We start from the raw sequence: 16,398 nt of genomic DNA on the forward strand, positions 1-16,398 counted from the left end.
CTCACCATCAACAAAACAAAGGAGATTATCGTGGACTTCAGGAAACAGCAGAGGGTGCACCCCCCTATCCACATCGATGGGACCGCAGTGGAGAAGGTGGAAAGCTTCAAGTTCCTTGGCATACACATCACCGACAAACTGAAATGGTCCACCCACGCAGACAGTGTGGTGAAGAAGGCGCAACAGAGCCTCTTCAACCTCAGGAGGCTGAAGAAATTTGTCTTATCACCTAAAACCCTCACAAACTTTTACAGATGCACAATTGAGAGCATCCTGTCGGCCTGTATCACCGCCTGGTACGGCAACTGCACCACCCGCAACCGCAGGGCTCTCCAGAGGGTGGTGCGGTCTGCCGAACGCATTACCGGGGGCAAACTACCCGCCCTCCAAGACACATACAGCACCCGATGTCACAGGAAGGCCAAAAAGATCATCAAGGACATTAACCACCCTAGCCACTGCCTGTTCACCCCGCTATCATCCAGAAGGCGAGGTCAGTACAGGTGCATCAAAGCTGGGACCGAGAGAATGAAAAACAGCTTCTATCTCAAGGCCATCAGACTGTTAAATAGCCATCACTAGCACATTAGAGGCTGCTGCTGCCTATTGAAATCACTGGCCACTTTAAGAAATTGAACACTAGTCACTTTAATAATGTTTACATATCTTGCACTACTCATCTCATATGTATATACTGCATTCTATTCTCTAATATTCTTCTTTATCTTAGTCCATGCCGCTCTGTCATTGCTTGTCCATATATGCATATGTTCTTAAATCCCATTCCTTACTTTTTTGTGTGTACTGGGTAAATGTTGTGTAATTGTTAGATATTACTGCACTGTCGGAGCTAGAAGCACAAGCATTTCGCTACACCCGCTATAACATCTGCTAAACACGTGTATGTGACAAATACAATTTGATTTGATTTGATTTGATATCCCTCAGCCACTAAAAGTGTTATTTGAGGTTCTGTTCCTGGTATCTCAAACCAGGTCTGTATGATATCAGATCCTGGAGCATCTTGTGCTTCCATTGCTGCCCCTTGTTTCCCTATTACAAAATATTGCGGCACCAGGGTTGAATAGAGTTTGGGCTAGACCTTTGTCTCCTTGGTATCTTCTTGATTGATTACAGTTTGAGGGGGTGAGGTTTGTGTGATTTAGGGCCTTGTCATGTTTAAGCTAAACATGAGTGTGTGTGCAAGACAGGAGAGTGGGTGATTGGTTGGAGTAATAGTTCAGCCGTCCTCAGGGACAAAGGAAGTGGGCGGAGCAATAAAAGAGCGGGAAAATGGAAGAGGACTATATAAAATGGAAGGAGACCGTAAGAATGTGTGCCCCTCTGCAGACGGGTATCGGCTTTGTTGAAAACTTTAATAAAGTCATTTCTTGATGCAACAAAAACTCTGTAAGACCGTATTTGTAATAAAGTATGGTGGTTATTTTCCACAACAATACTCTGTTCTCAGAGTTTGCCATAGCAGTGGCCTGTAATTGTCAAATGTCACTCCATTGGCCACTCCCACCGCCCTGGCCAGCAATGCCTTCAAGTCTCCCACCGCCAGTAGTTTCCCCATTGTTTGTTCTTCAAATGTTCAAATCCATTTTCCTGCTCCTTCATGCATGTTAGGCAGTCTATTCACCAGGCCTTCCAGGTCCTGAGATCCCCAGGGCACACTGTGAACCTGTGTCCCCTTTACCAAAATGGGACATTGAGTTTTGTATTTATCTGGCTATTTTATTGTCTTTCTGTTTCTCAATTTTATTTTTGATTTCTCCATGTGGGCGTGCAGTGCCTCACCTAATTCTGTTACTATAGATTTGCCTCCCGTAGCTCCTTGCTGTGATAATTGTTCCTCTAGCCCACTCTGTTCTTGGTCAGAGTCAGCACCCTGTCTTAGTTCTTTATTTTCCTCATTACTTGTTTCATCCCACTCACTTTGTTCACTTATCCCAGTTCTGCTAACATGCCCCTCAGTCCCCCATAGCAGTTCATGTCTAAGTGTGGTTCTCTTCCTTTCTTTGGGGTGGAAGCCTGTTGCTTCCCTTTTTCTTCTTTTAACTCTACATTCCCTGCTATTGACACTAGTCCTGTGACGTGAGGGTATTGTCCCCCTTGTGTGTGTGCTGGAGGTGCAAATGGGCAAGCCTGTTTTGGTTCTTTCTCTTTTTCCATTATTATCCTTCTGGCTTTGGTCATGCTCTCTCTCTCCAGCCCTTTCCTACCTCCCAGAACGTTTTCAAAATCTCTCTCTCTTTTTCTCTTTTCTTCTTTATTTTCTCCCCTTTCTCACCTGTTTTATAGTTCTTTATTATGGTATCCATTTCCTCACACACTGTCACATCAAATGTCCCTTCCTTTGGCCATTTTGTTGCCATTTTTCTGGTTATTATTTCCCATTTATCAGAGATTTTTCCGATCTCTTCTTTATTTACTAGGAACCTACTGGTGTTCCTGCCATCTCTATTCCCTGTATTCTTGGTCTCCCTGATGCCAGCCTTATGTTTGGTTCGGTGTCTCTGTTGGGTGTATGCCAACAATATTTTCCTTACTGTTTTCCTCGTGCCTAATTGTTCCCTTATTATTGTCACTCGTTTTGGACTAACCCACTGAACTTCTCTTAATACTATAGACACTTCTAATTGATGATCTCCTATTGTTTTCCTGTCTGCCCTTTCCTTCTTATGCCCTTAGCTCTTCCCCTAATGTCAGCCAAGGTTCAACCTGTTCATCTATTGGGATTATTAGACAATACAACTTTTTTTTGATCTGCTAACTCTTCAAGAGTTTCTGTACTGTTCAATTCCTTCCCAGCCCAATCCACATATGGCCACTCTTGTCTTGTTTCTGCTAAATGTGTTATTTCTGTTAGCGATCTCAGCTAAAAGTATTTATATTCCTCAGTTAATGGTATCCTTCTCCCTAATATATCTTCATACTCTGCTTCTTTCCAAAAATGAGTTTTTATCCCTTGTGTCTCTTTTAATATTATTTGTATTCTTTGTTCCCTCATCTCATCTCTCATTAAGATACCACACTCGCTCTCCTGTCCTTAGGTATTTTCCCAGTGGTCTATTTAGTCTTGGGTCGCTAGACCACACCCTATTTTCCCCTATTAATATCCATGTTACTATTTTCTCAAATATTCCTACCCTTCCATTTTCGTAATCAAAGTTTTTCGTATCTAAACTCCTATACCTGCTTTTCCTGTCTTTCAGTATGTCCACATCATATGTTATTATTTTTATGTTTGCTGTCACTGTGTATTCCACTAATGTACATCCCCTTATCCTCTACCTGAATGCGGCTGGTTCTCGTTCTAATCTTCGTCTTGGCAATTATTCCCTAACTTTCCTTTTTAGTTTTCTCTTTTACTTATTTATATACTTGTTTATATCTGGACGGCTAGTCCATATTTTAAATTCTCCTACCCAGATTTCTATTATTACTATTTCCTGCGCCATTTCTATTATTACTATTTCCTGCGCCCACCACTGTTTTAATAATCGTGGTTTGACTGTTATCTTTTCTCCCGGTCCACGCCACCACCTTCAAATATTATATTGGGGTGTCTTTATTTGTGCCCACCTTGCTCTTAATTCTAACCCTCCTGGTAACGTGAATTTTTCAATGAACAGTCACGCACCGTTTACTCTTCTCCTCCTAATGCGAGATTGGGTGTGTCCTCTCTGCCAGGTTGCACTTAAGCAATGATCCAGAAGAGGTGCGCTCCCCCTCCCCACCAGAGACAGAAGCTTCAAGCGACCTGCAAATACAGCCCCGTTCCTGATTCACTTCCTCAACACAGAAACGGCTATATTCAAAGGATTTCTTTTTCTTTTCTGATCATCCAGACAGATGGGCAATCGCTCGCGCCGAAATGAATCGAACAGAATGGCCAGCAGAACGAACAAATGAATCAGACGAATTGAACAAATACACCAGATGAACAACTGAGTGACCTCGATGAATTGAATGCACAAATTGAGTCAGACCAGTTGACCAAGATGAACGGATTGCTTTCGCAAACTCGAATGGGTCAAATAAAACCAGTCTTGTACAAAACGAGTCAGATAAAACAATCAAATCAAACAGATTGATCAAACTGATCAAATGAGCTACCTGAATGAGACAGATGAACCATCCAACTTAACCAAACTGAATGAACCACAGCCGCCCAAGCAAACCATCCACCCGCACAGGCTGAGGACTCCACCTAGCGCTTTCTCTATGTATTGCACCCCTTTTGGCTATTTTATTTCCTAATTATTCCCCGGCCGTTCAGTTCTCTGATTTTTACACCAAAGCGGTACCCACGGTTCTATTCATCTATAGTTCTATTCTATTCTGCCCGTTCAGACCCTTTAGTATATTATACACTAAAAGCGGTATCCACAGAATTTTACCTGTCTGTGCAATCCTCTAGTGCTATATTTTCTTAATACATCCAGAGCGGTATCCACAGGATTTTAGACTTATATTCAACGCCTAACCATGCAGTCCTCTAGCGATACACTTCCTCAATACGCTAGAGCGGTATCCATAGGCAACCTATCCGTGCAGTCCCCCAGTGATACACTTCCTCAACACACCAGGGCGGTATCCATAGGTTTTCTTGTCTTATATACAACGCCTGCCCGTGCAGTCCTCCAGCGATACACTTCCTCAACACTCTAGAGCGGTATCCACAAGACTTTGCTTATATTACATAATCAACAACATTACATGCATGCTTATTTCTCATTCCAACAAAAACGTATCCTAAATGTAGCCCTTAATACTGGAGAGACCCTCGGTACCTGACCTTTCAGAATCAGCTGATTGAATCACACAATTTCTATACTAAATGTAAGAACGCTGCTTAACTCTGTTACAGTGGCCACTGTTTTATTGTGTGATTCGTTCAGCCTCCTCCAGATGGCGCAGCACCCCTATGGTCTCTTTTTCCAGTCCCTTCGTAGTCGCCAACTACGATTTTGAAAATGGTCTTTGTCCTCAGTCGAACACAAAGTACTTTCAGAGTTTTTGTAGAATTAAGATAGACTTTATTACACAGATAATAGAGCCAAGGTGGTCTGCAGAGCATCTCCCTTTCCACCTCTCAGCTCTCAGTTTATATACAGTTTCATCCTTACTCATTTTACATATATTTGAGCTTAATCCCTCCCTCTTTGGTTCCTCCATCACCGTCTCCAGTTTTCACCTCTTGACCGCTCCGCCCACTTCCTTATTTTATAACAGTGGCGATATCTGACTTCTCTTCCCTCTATATTCAGCGTCTGGAAACAATAGTGGCGGGACCAAGCCCTGTCATGTAAAAATAATAGAGCCATTTCCTGGCTCCGTACTGACCCCCTAATTGATTCCCAAACCTATCAATCGATACTTAAACATGGCTTAAACATGGCAGGTCCATAATCAGTTTCTCAAACATATACACATAGCAGGCTATTCTCACACATTGTAGGCCCATTCTCAGGTCCATTTCCTGGCTCTGTTCCAAGCCTCTGGTTTCAGCCACTGATAAGGTAGGACAGCCGTAGATTAGGGAGGAGCAAGGAATTCGACCCGAAGTCAGGTCAGATGAAGAGAGAAGAAACAGTCCTATTTCACACACACGTACTTCCATGCCCACGAAGGTTCTAGCATCAGGCAGGGCCATGACTACACCAGTGAGAGGAACCAATTAAGTTCCTGCCAAGCAACAGAGATGTAACTATGTTTAACCCTGGCTCCGTGCTTGTCATGTTGTGATGAACTATGTTTAACTATAGTCTAAAGAGATTTAACTATAGTCTACTGAAAAATCCCCAATAATTACAGAAGAACTTTGACCTGAAATTAGTATTGAATGCAGGTAAAACTAAGTATATGTTGTTCTCTAGAGCAATTCAAAATAACTAATGATTTAAGCATATATACTTTGGATGGTGTCCATATTGATCTTGTCCCTGCTTGCAAAAATCTGGGCATCTGGATAGATGAAAAGCCGTCTTTTAAAAAGCATATTGATGAGTTAGTTAAGAAGCTGAGAATAAAAATGGGCTTCTTCTATAGAAATAGGTCCTGCCTCTCGCTAAATAGTAGAAAGCAGATTATTCAGTCGATGTTCCCATCGGTCCTAGACTATGGTGACATCATCTATTTGAACGCAGCTGCCGCTTCATTAAAGCCGCTAGATGCAGTTTATCATAGCGCACTGCGCTTTATTACGGGCAAAATGTTAGTATTCATCACTGCATTTTATACCAGAAAGTTGGTTGGCCCTCTTTGATGTCACATATTTTGCTATGTTTTCATTTATAAAGCCCTTTTACAAAAAGTCCCACTGTACCGAACATTATTACTGAACTTTAGATATACAGTGATTCACCCAGCCTCAGGGATGGCTAACTCTGGAAATTCCTTTGGTCTCTACTTAGTTAGGTAAATCAGCTTTTATTTTTCTTGCACCTTATTTGTGGAACAAGCTTCAAAATGTTCTTAAAATTAATGTTTTGCCTCTAGGGCAATTCAGAAAGCTGATTGAGGACCATATTACTGATGAATGTGTTTGTTTTTTATGACCGTGTTTTTCTTAGCATTTTGTGTATTTTCTGTAATTTATGTAATTCAGGGCTCATATGTAAAAGAGACCTTGGTCTCAGTATGACTCCCTGATAAAATAAAGGTAAAATAAAATAAAGACATTATATTTTTTATTGTTAAAGAAGTGTACAGAACACAAGTACAGTATACATCACAAAAGCAGTTATATTTACAGGTGAAAACAGTCCCTATGGAAGCTTTACAAATATTCAGTTACATGCATAGTCCAACCGTAAATTAAAAACATAAAAATAAAATCTTACAAGCATGAGCAAAGCTCCACTTGCACTATGTACAGTACAAATGCAACATTTCTCATATTCATAAATATTTATATTACACTTTATAGTACATAAAATGTGCATGCTTGGCAGTTTTAACAGACAGAATAAGAACATTTATTTTCACTCTATAAAACTAGTCAGTTCAAAGCATATTCATTTTATGTAACTATAAATAATTATCCTATAAGCAGAATAGCTATAGCGTAAAAAGCTAACATTTGTAAATAATATTTTAAGTAACAGCTAGCCCAATGCGGTATCTAGGTCCTCGAGACAGTAGATCTGCAGCATATCAGAGTAGTTGAGCATGTATATCTATATGTACACTACCAGTCAAAAGTTTGGACACACCTACTCATTCAAGGGTTTTTCTTTATTTTTACTAATTTTTTTTTACATTGTATAATAATAGTGAAGACATCAAAACTATGAAATAACACATATGGAATCATTTAGTAAAAAGAAAAGTGTTAAATAATCAAAGTATATTTAACATTTTAGAATCTTCAAATAGCCACCCTTTGCCTTGACTTCAGCTTTGCACACTCTTGGCATTCTCTCAACCAGCTTCACCTGGAATGCTTTCCCAACAGTCTTAAATGAGTTCCCACATATGGTGAGAACTTGTTGGCTGCTTTTCCTTCACTTTGCCGTCCGACTCATCCCAAACCATCTCAGTTGGGTTGACGTCGGGGGATTGTGGAGGCCTCTCTGGGTCTTCCATTCCTGTCGCGGTCCTCATGAGAGCCAGTTTCATCATAGCTCTTGATGATTTTTGCGACTGCACTTGAAGAAACGTTCAGTTCTTCAAGTTCTTGAAATGTTCCGTACTGACTGACCTTCATGTCTTAAAGTAATGATAAACTGTCGTTTCTCTTTGCTTATTTGAGCTGTTCTTGCCATAATATGTACTTGGTCTTTTACCAAATAGGGCTATCTTCTGTATAGCGCCCCTACCTTGTCACAACACAACTGATTGGCTCAAATGCATTAAGAAGGAAAGAAATTCCACAAATTAAGAAGGCACACCTGTTAATTGAAATTCATTCCAGGTGACTACCTCATGAAGCTGGTTGAGAGAATGCCAATAATGTGCAAAGCTGTCATCAAGGCAAAGGGTGGCTATTTGAAGAATCTCAAATATAAAATATATTTTGATTTGTTTAACACTTTTTTGGTTACTTCATGATTCCATATGTGCTATTTCAAAGTTTTGATGTCTTCACTATTATTCTACAATATCGAAAATAGTGAGTAGGTGTGTCCAAACTTTTGACTGGTACTGTATATATAGTATATCTGTGCTTTGCAGTATTAATGGATTGTAGTCTGGTTACAGTCAGTTTCACATACACACACAGGCTCACTATTTCAAAATATTCAGCATAATTTTGCCTGTAATCCATCATATTCAAGTAGCGAAAAGCACTAAAATTCCGTAAAACATTATTTCATGATACAGTAGAAGTCTTTCACTTCTGTGAAGCATTGCACGTTTTCCCTTAAACATTTAAAATAACAGATACTCAGCAGAAGAATACGTTAATTGTAACTTTGGTTTGTCTTCTGTTAGACGTGAAAGTCATTGACCTCAGTAGCAAGTGGCTGCTGTGTGATGTTATCCATAAATATTAGTGCAAGAAAAGCTAAGGTTTGTTTCTAAGAGCAAAGTCGTGCTTCGTCACGTTCACTCCCACAGTACTGCTGCACATCTGGAGAGCTGAATAGGGGTACATCCTTAGGGCCCTCTGCTCTGAGAAGGGACACGAGGTCATCAGTTTTCCCGGGGGAGAAGAGAGAGCTTGTTTTGACCACGGTAACCATAGCAGCATACCCAGGGTAGGATTAGGGTGGAGGGCTGGAGGAGCGCAGAGGACTGGGGCTGAGGATGAAGGCTGGGGCTGAGATAATGATGGGGTATAGGGCTGAGGCAGGTCAGTGACCTTCGGCTAGGGCTAGGCTGAACGCTGGGCTGGTGTTTAGGGCTGAGGCTGGGTATAGGGCTGAGGCAGTGCAGTGAGCTGGGGCTAAGGTATAGGGCTGGTGTTGGGGCTGGGGCAGTGAACTGGGGCTAAGGCTGGGGGCTCAGTTTGGGCTGGGAATGGGGCCTGGAACACGACCTGGAGTCAGGCACAGCATTCCTCCTGAGTGTTAGAGACTGGAGCCAGACACACCAGAGTCTGGGAGAAAGGTGGTGATGGCTCGGTAGCCCTGGGCCTGGCGTATCATGTCCCTGATCTCCCCGTTGAGCTCCGTCAGCGTGACACAGATCTCAGAGAGGTCCTGCTTAGAGCCCACCAGTGCAAAGGTGCCCATCTGGCCCAGCGTCTGGTGTCTGAAGTAGATGTTCAGCAACGTCTGAGTCTCGTCCTCAGAGCTGCTGCCGAAAATGTCACTGGGCCACACCCTCCTGCAGACAAAATAAGCAGTTACCATCATGAACCTGAATCCTATGTAACTCAACTATGTAACACTTTATGTAACACTTTATAATACTTTTCTTAAAAGCTTAAGAAATTACTTAGAAACTATTAACAAGTAAGTATTATTTATAAGCATGATAAGAATTACAATTCATAATTATTATGTAACCGCTCTTTCAGATTGTCATGGGAACCCGGCTAAATTCTGGAAAACTGTAAAATTCCTGAAGGGTTCTACTTCCTCCGCTCTGCCACAACACATTTTCTCAGACACTGGCATCATTAAGGAAAAAAATGCCATCATTGATGCATTTAATCACCATTTCATTTCAGCAGGTCACCATTTTATCTCTTTGAAAGAACTTCTAAGCCTATTCACAATGATATTGGGATGGATGCTGATAGTGGAAAATTGCTGAATAATCAGATAAATGATAGTCAAAGCTTTTCTTTTAGGCCTTTTACAAAAAAATAAGTCCTGGATGCTGTACTAGCAATAGACTGTACTAGCAATGGACAACAAGAAATCCACAGGGGCCGACCAATGTACGTTCATCTCTAGGAGACAGAACGCGCCTCCTTCCTGAGCGGTATGACGGCTGCGTGGTCCCATGGTGTTTATACTTGCGTACTATTGTTTGTACAGATGAACGTGGTACCTTCAGGCGTTTGGAAATTGCTCCCAAGGATGAACCAGACTTGTGGAGGTCTACAATTTATTTTCTGAGGCCTTGGCTGATTTCTTTTGATTTTCTCATGATGTCAAGCAAAGAGGCACTGAGTTTGAAGGAAGGCCTTGAAATACATCCATAGGTACACCTCCAATTGACTCAAATGATGTCAATTAGCCTATCAGAGGCTTCTAAAGCCATGACATCATTTTCCGGAATTTTCCAAGCTGTTTAAAGGCACAGTCAATTTAGTTGTGAAAATATTCACCCCCCTTGGCATTTTTCCTACTTTGTTGCCATATATCTCCCGAGTGGCTCAGTGGTCTAAGGTACTGCATCGCAGTGCTAGCTGTGCCACTAGAGATCCTGGTTCGAATCCAGGCTCTGTCGTAGCCGGCCGCGACCGGGAGACCCATGGGGCGGCGCACAATTGGCCCGGGAGGGGAGGGAATGGCCGGCAGGTATGTAGCTCAGTAGAGCATGGTGTTTGCAACGCCAGGGTTGTGGGTTCGATTCCCACAGGGGGCCAGTATAAAAAAGAATGTATGCACTCACTAACTGTAAGTCGCTCTGGATAAGAACGTCTGCTAAATGACTTAAATGTAAATGAGGAGATGCACTGCAGTACTTAATGCAGCTTGTGGTTACTACATGATTCCTTATGTGTTATTTCACAGTTGTGATGTCTTCACTATTATTCTACAATGTAGAAAATAGTAAAAATAAAGAAAAACCCTTGAATGAGTAGGTATGTCCAAACTTTTGTATATATGTATGTTTGTATATATATACAGTGGCTTGCGAAAGTATTCACCCCCTTGGCATTTTTCCTATTTTGTTGCCTTACAACCTGGAATTAAAACATATTTTTTGGGGGGTTTGTATCATTTGATTTACACAACATGCCTACCACTTTGAAGATGCAACTTATTTTTTCTTGTGAAACAAACAAGAAATAAGACAAAAAAACTGAAAACATGAGCGTGCATAACTATTCACCCCCCCAAAGTCAATACTTTGTAGAGACACCTTTTGCAGCAATTACAGCGGCAAGTCTCTTGGGGTATGTCTATATAAGCTTGGCACATCTAGCCACTGGGATTTTTGCCCGTTCTTCAAGGCAAAACTGCTCCAGCTCCTTCAAGTTGGATGGGTTCCGCTGGTGTACAGCAATCTTTAAGTCATACCACAGATTCTCAATTGGATTGAGGTCTGGGCTTTGACTAGGCCATTCCAAGACATTTAAATGTTTCCCCTTAAACCACTCGATTGTTGCTTTAGCAGTATGCTTAGGGTCATTTTCCTGCTGGAAGGTGAACCTCCGTCCCAGTCTCAAATCTCTGGAAGACTGAAACAGGTTTCCCTCAAGAATTTCCCTGTATTTAGCGCCATCCAACATTCCTTCAATTCTGACCAGTTTCCCAGTCACTGCCGATGAAAAACATCCCCACAGCATGATGCTGCCACCACCATGCTTCACTGTGGGGATGGTGTTCTCGAGGTGATGAGAGGTGTTTGGTTTGTGCCAGACATAGCGTTGTAATAATTTATGAAGTATTTCCAATCAACATTTATAAGCATTATTATGGCTTTTTTTATCGACAGTCAACAACGGTTGATAATATTTAGATGTATTTAGTACCAACAAGGTTACAGCCAGCACAATCAGTTCATGGCGATCCAAACAACGGCAACACAACACTCAGATAAAGTGCAATACACAATTTTCTCTTTGTCTTTTTACCTGCACTCGCGGATGTAGCGGATGGCTGTGGTAAACTCGTGGTTCTTCAGGGCTTCCAGGATGGCTTGTACGGCCGCCTCAGAGGAGAGGAAGGTGGGCTCAGAGGAGGAGGATGTCTCCTGGGCAGCCTGGAGGTCACTGGAGGTAACGGAGTCTGCTGCAGCCCGCAGACTGCCCTTCAGTTCGTTCAGCTCTCTGGACATATTTATCAGCTGAGGGAGAGAGGGAGAGGAAGTGTGAAAGTTAGTGTATAAGCTAATGATTCATCATGTATGACATTCCTGGGAGTTTGTAAACTTACATATTGTATTACCATATCATTTTTGTATGTTCTCTATAGTTATGTACTTGAAAATGTATCAATTGACCAATTCGGCACATTTGGGCAGACTTGATACAAAATAGTCCAGTATTGCAATGCTTCACTGGATCAATCTGAAACTTTGCGCGCACACTGCTGCCATCTAGTGGCCAAAATCTAAATTGCGCCTGAACTGCAATATTATATCGTGGCCTTTCTCTTGCATTTCAAAGACAATATGGCATTGTACAACATGACCGTTCGGGAGTAGGCCTAGGCTACTAAGCGACTGCGAGTGAAGAGCAAAATAATCCTAACATTTCCATACCCTAATTGTAGGCTAACCAATACCCAAACGGAGATTCAGTGAAAATAAAAATCTGATTGATTTATCAAGACCAGTCCCCATGCTTGTCTCAAAGCAGTGCGAAATGGTTGACAACAGCGGGTAGGCTACTGCTTAAAATCCTATTATAACAACTGGATGACTTTGGGTGTTTCAGTAAGCAACAATTTATTGCCTTCAATTGCATTAGCCTATTTTATTCCAATATTTCTGTCATTCAGTGATATTTATTCCCATAGTAATTTGTTATGGATCCATCCAGATGTGGTTAGAAAACAGTGCATGTGGTTGGCTATGCAAAGAGATGAGTGAAGTGACATGCCTTAATACAAACATCCATTAATACATTTAAAGTCCCTAAACTCTGCAAGAGTCTATTGTCCTGCTAATAGCCTATCAAGGGTGGATGGCTTCTTTTGTATTCCATTTTATTGGAAAGGTTTCTAAAGCATTTACACCTGGCCCACAGCGTTGTTGCGTACTTACAGTACAGTGCACTTTCACTCCATTCTCCACCTGACTCTCTACCAATAACATCAGCTTATTATTTATATTGTAGTTATCTAGTCGGTAACATTCCACAAGTAAATGTAATAAATAAAACACCTACATTAACTAGCTCAGGTCTTGAAAATATGTTAAACCTTTTTTATTTATTTATCTGTGCTTAGTAGCGGAGGCTTTATGGCTTCCAACTTGTTAATTTAGTTGACATCACTTGCATATATATTCAGTAAACACATATATTTTAAGAATATAATGGAATATAACAGACCATTTTCATTTCTCTTAGAATAAAAACCTTACAATGTAACAACAGTTTTAGTAAGTAATAAGCTGCGGTCCAGTTACAGCTTCTTCTGACAAAGTAGAAACAAAAAAACGGTCTGTTTTTTAGCAATTCTAAAACTACTGTTCTAAATTCAATCACTCTGATATATAACATGATATAGGTTAATCAAATACTCGAAAGGAAAAATCGGATTATTGATTAGCCTAGTGGATATACACTACCAGCCAAAAGTTTTAGAACACCTACTCATTCAAGGGTTTTTCTTTATTTTTACTATTTGCCACCCTTTGCTTTGATGACAGCTTTGCACACTCTTGGCATTCTCTCAACCAGCTTCACCTGGAATACTTTTCCAACAGTCTTGTCGGAGTTCCCACATATGCTGAGCACTTGTTGGCTGCTTTTCCTTCACTCTGCCGTCCGACTCATCCCAAACCATCTCAATTGGGTTGAGGTCGGGTGATTGTGGAGGCCAAGTCATCTGATGCAGCACTCCATCACTCTCCTTTTTGGTCAAATAGCCCTTACACAGCCTGGAGGTGTGTTTGGTCATTGTCCTGTTGAAAAACAAATGATAGTCCCACTAAGCCCAAACCAGATGGGATGACGTATCGCTGCAGAATGCTGTGGTAGCCATGCTGGTTAAGTGTGCCTTGAATTCTAAATAAATCACACACAGTGTCACCAGCAAAGCATCCCCACACCATCACCCCTCCTCTTCCATGCTTTACGGTGGGAAATACATATGCTGAGATCATCCGTTCACCCACAACGCGTCTCACAAAGACACGGCGGTTGGAGCAAGAAATCCCAAATTTGGACACCAGACCAAAGGACACATTTCCACCGGTCTAATGTTCATTGCTCGTGTTTCTTGACCCAAGCAAGTCTCTTCTTCTTATTGGTGTCCTTCAGTAATGGTTTCTTTGCAGCAATTCGACCATGAAGGCCTGATTCACACAGTCTCCTCTGAACAGTTGATGTTGAGATGTGTCTGTTACTTGAACTCTGTGAAGCATTTATTTGGGCTGCAATTTCTGGTAACTCTAATTAACTTATCCTCTGCAGCAGAGGTAACATTGGGTCTTCCATTGCTGTGGCAGTCCTCATGAGAGCCAGTTTCATCATAGCGCTTGATGGTTTTTGCGACTGCACTTGAAGAGACGTTCAAAGTTCTTGTAATTTTCCGTATTGAATGACCTTCATGTCTTAAAGTAATGATGACTGTTGTTTCGCTTTGGTTATTTGAGCTGTTCTTGCCGGAATATGGACTTGGTCTTTTACCAAATAGGGCTATCTTCAGTATACCCCTCCTACCTTGTCACAACCCAACTGATTGGCTCAAACGCACTAATTAACTTTTAAGAAGGCACACCTGTGTCACACCAGCCTTCGCTTCGGCTCCCCCTCCTGTCCAGCTCAGGCGTTCGGCGTCGCCGGCCTTCTAGCTGCTGCCGAACCTACTGCTGGCAAACTCCCTTCACTCATCAACCCCTGACTTGTCTCATGTGAATTAGGCCTTGTAAAATCAATGTCAACGCGCAAGAGATACTGTTGCATGACAAACAGGTGCTGTTAGATTACAATATAATTGATCTGCCAGTTTGGAACAATACTAAATAAAGTAGAAGTAATACCAGAGAGTCTGTTCTAATGACAAAAAATGGTAACGCCTTTAATACAGCATAGCAAAGTTTAAAAAGAGCCGGATTTGTGAAATTGCTTTATCCGACATTTTGCGGTTGCATGAGGTTTGGTGATCACAGAATCAGTAGGATATTGGGCGGCAGGTAGCTTAGTGGGTAAGAGCGTTGTGCCAGTAACCGAAAGGTCGCTGGTTCTAATCCCCGAGCCGACTAGGTGAAAAATCTGTCGATGTGCCCTTAAGCAAGGCACTTAACCCTAATTGCTCCTGTAAGTCGCTCTGGATAAGAGCGTCTGTAAAATGTAATATTAAACAAATACTCAAATAGGCAACATAAACAGGATAGGGCTGAGTGACTCACTCATTCCTGGCTTTCGTTCAAAATAAGTTATACTATAATGCATGGTTAAAGACACATTCTTTCTGATTGTCTTTAGCATGCAGTCTCTCCTCTCGCTACAGCTAATTTCGTTTGAATTAGTATGTGGATTATAATAAATTTATATATGTGTAGGGGTTGATGCATTTTTTGTTAGGACAAATCTGGACTGTGATATTGAGTTAGAAATGTTAAACTTTAGAGTACTTAAGCATCGAATACATTGCAAGTTTGTCCTTTTTTGGCCATTAAGCTACACTTTACAAATGGACTCAACTCTGACTGACCGCAGCCTCTATTGGTAGTCTAAAGTGTGGCACAAATTGGGGGATTTCTCACAGCTAGCCAAGCTATTAGACTCTCCTTTTGTAAATGAATGGAGGTGTGAATGTTTCAGTCAGTCTCTCTCCTATCGCACTAGAGTCCTGCATCAGGCCCCCCAAAAAATCATCTGGCAGGTGGTCCCGGAGTTGAAAGAGAACTTGGGTAAATATAATGCCACAATTACACTTGAATTTTGGACTGACGATTTTCGAGAGAAAAAAAGATACTTGAGCCTTACAGCCCATTACATAAACGAAGAGTGGATGTTATCCACCACGGAGTGGGACAGTGCAGCTCAAAACTGCAGATAACATAAGACTAGCTATTGTGAAAGAATACTTGTGGATCTTGTTGATTTCCTTGATCACTTCAAGAGGCCTACTGTCTACCTGGTAATTGTGTGGTTCCAAAGGATAAAGTGTCACCTTCAGATGGATGTGTGGTTTCAGAGAGAAGCCAGCTGCGAGCCTGCGACCAGGGACGGTGGATGACATCATTTTCCTGCACAGCAATTTGAAGAAATCCAGTGATGAATGGACTGTTTTTGAAGTTATTGTTTTAGTATATTTATTTGTTGTCTAATATTAGAAGGCTCTTTAAAGCGATTTGAGTTGTCAATGTGCCGCATTGCATTGTGAAAATAAATCAATATCTGTTCTTAATTCATGGCATGGTTTATTTTTAGCCAAATGTTGAATAGACATGCAGACAAATTAATGCAGGAAAAGAGGATTAATAGCCTACTGTCTGTAGTCATAAAAATAATTAGGCAAAATAAATTGATAATTTTTTGTTGGGTAACGGATTGGCTCTTGGAACTCATTAAGAGGCGGCTTCTATCTTCAATATAATCATTCATTAAGAAGGTTAAACTCATAGGTCTTAGGCCTGCAGTAA

The 16,398-nt window shown here is 41.3% G+C and overlaps 1 protein-coding gene across 1 annotated transcript in view; it reads right to left on the bottom strand.

The window, feature by feature from the left end:
* Positions 1-8,612: 8,612 nt before the first annotated feature.
* LOC311101329 (protein furry homolog) overlaps positions 8,613-16,398 on the bottom strand; it is a gene marked incomplete at its 5' end in the record, with an annotated part of 178,126 nt that continues 170,340 nt past the window's right edge. The window contains 2 exons of the mRNA XM_084142456.1: positions 8,613-9,285; positions 11,714-11,925. Coding sequence (XP_083998582.1) covers positions 9,027-9,285; positions 11,714-11,925 — 471 coding nt within the window. The 3' untranslated portion in view covers positions 8,613-9,026. The remainder of the gene's footprint in view (positions 9,286-11,713; positions 11,926-16,398) is intronic.

The sequence above is a fragment of the Coregonus lavaretus genome, assembly GCF_964263955.1.
Source record: "Coregonus lavaretus genome assembly, chromosome: 26".
NCBI classification, from domain to species: domain Eukaryota; kingdom Metazoa; phylum Chordata; class Actinopteri; order Salmoniformes; family Salmonidae; genus Coregonus; species Coregonus lavaretus.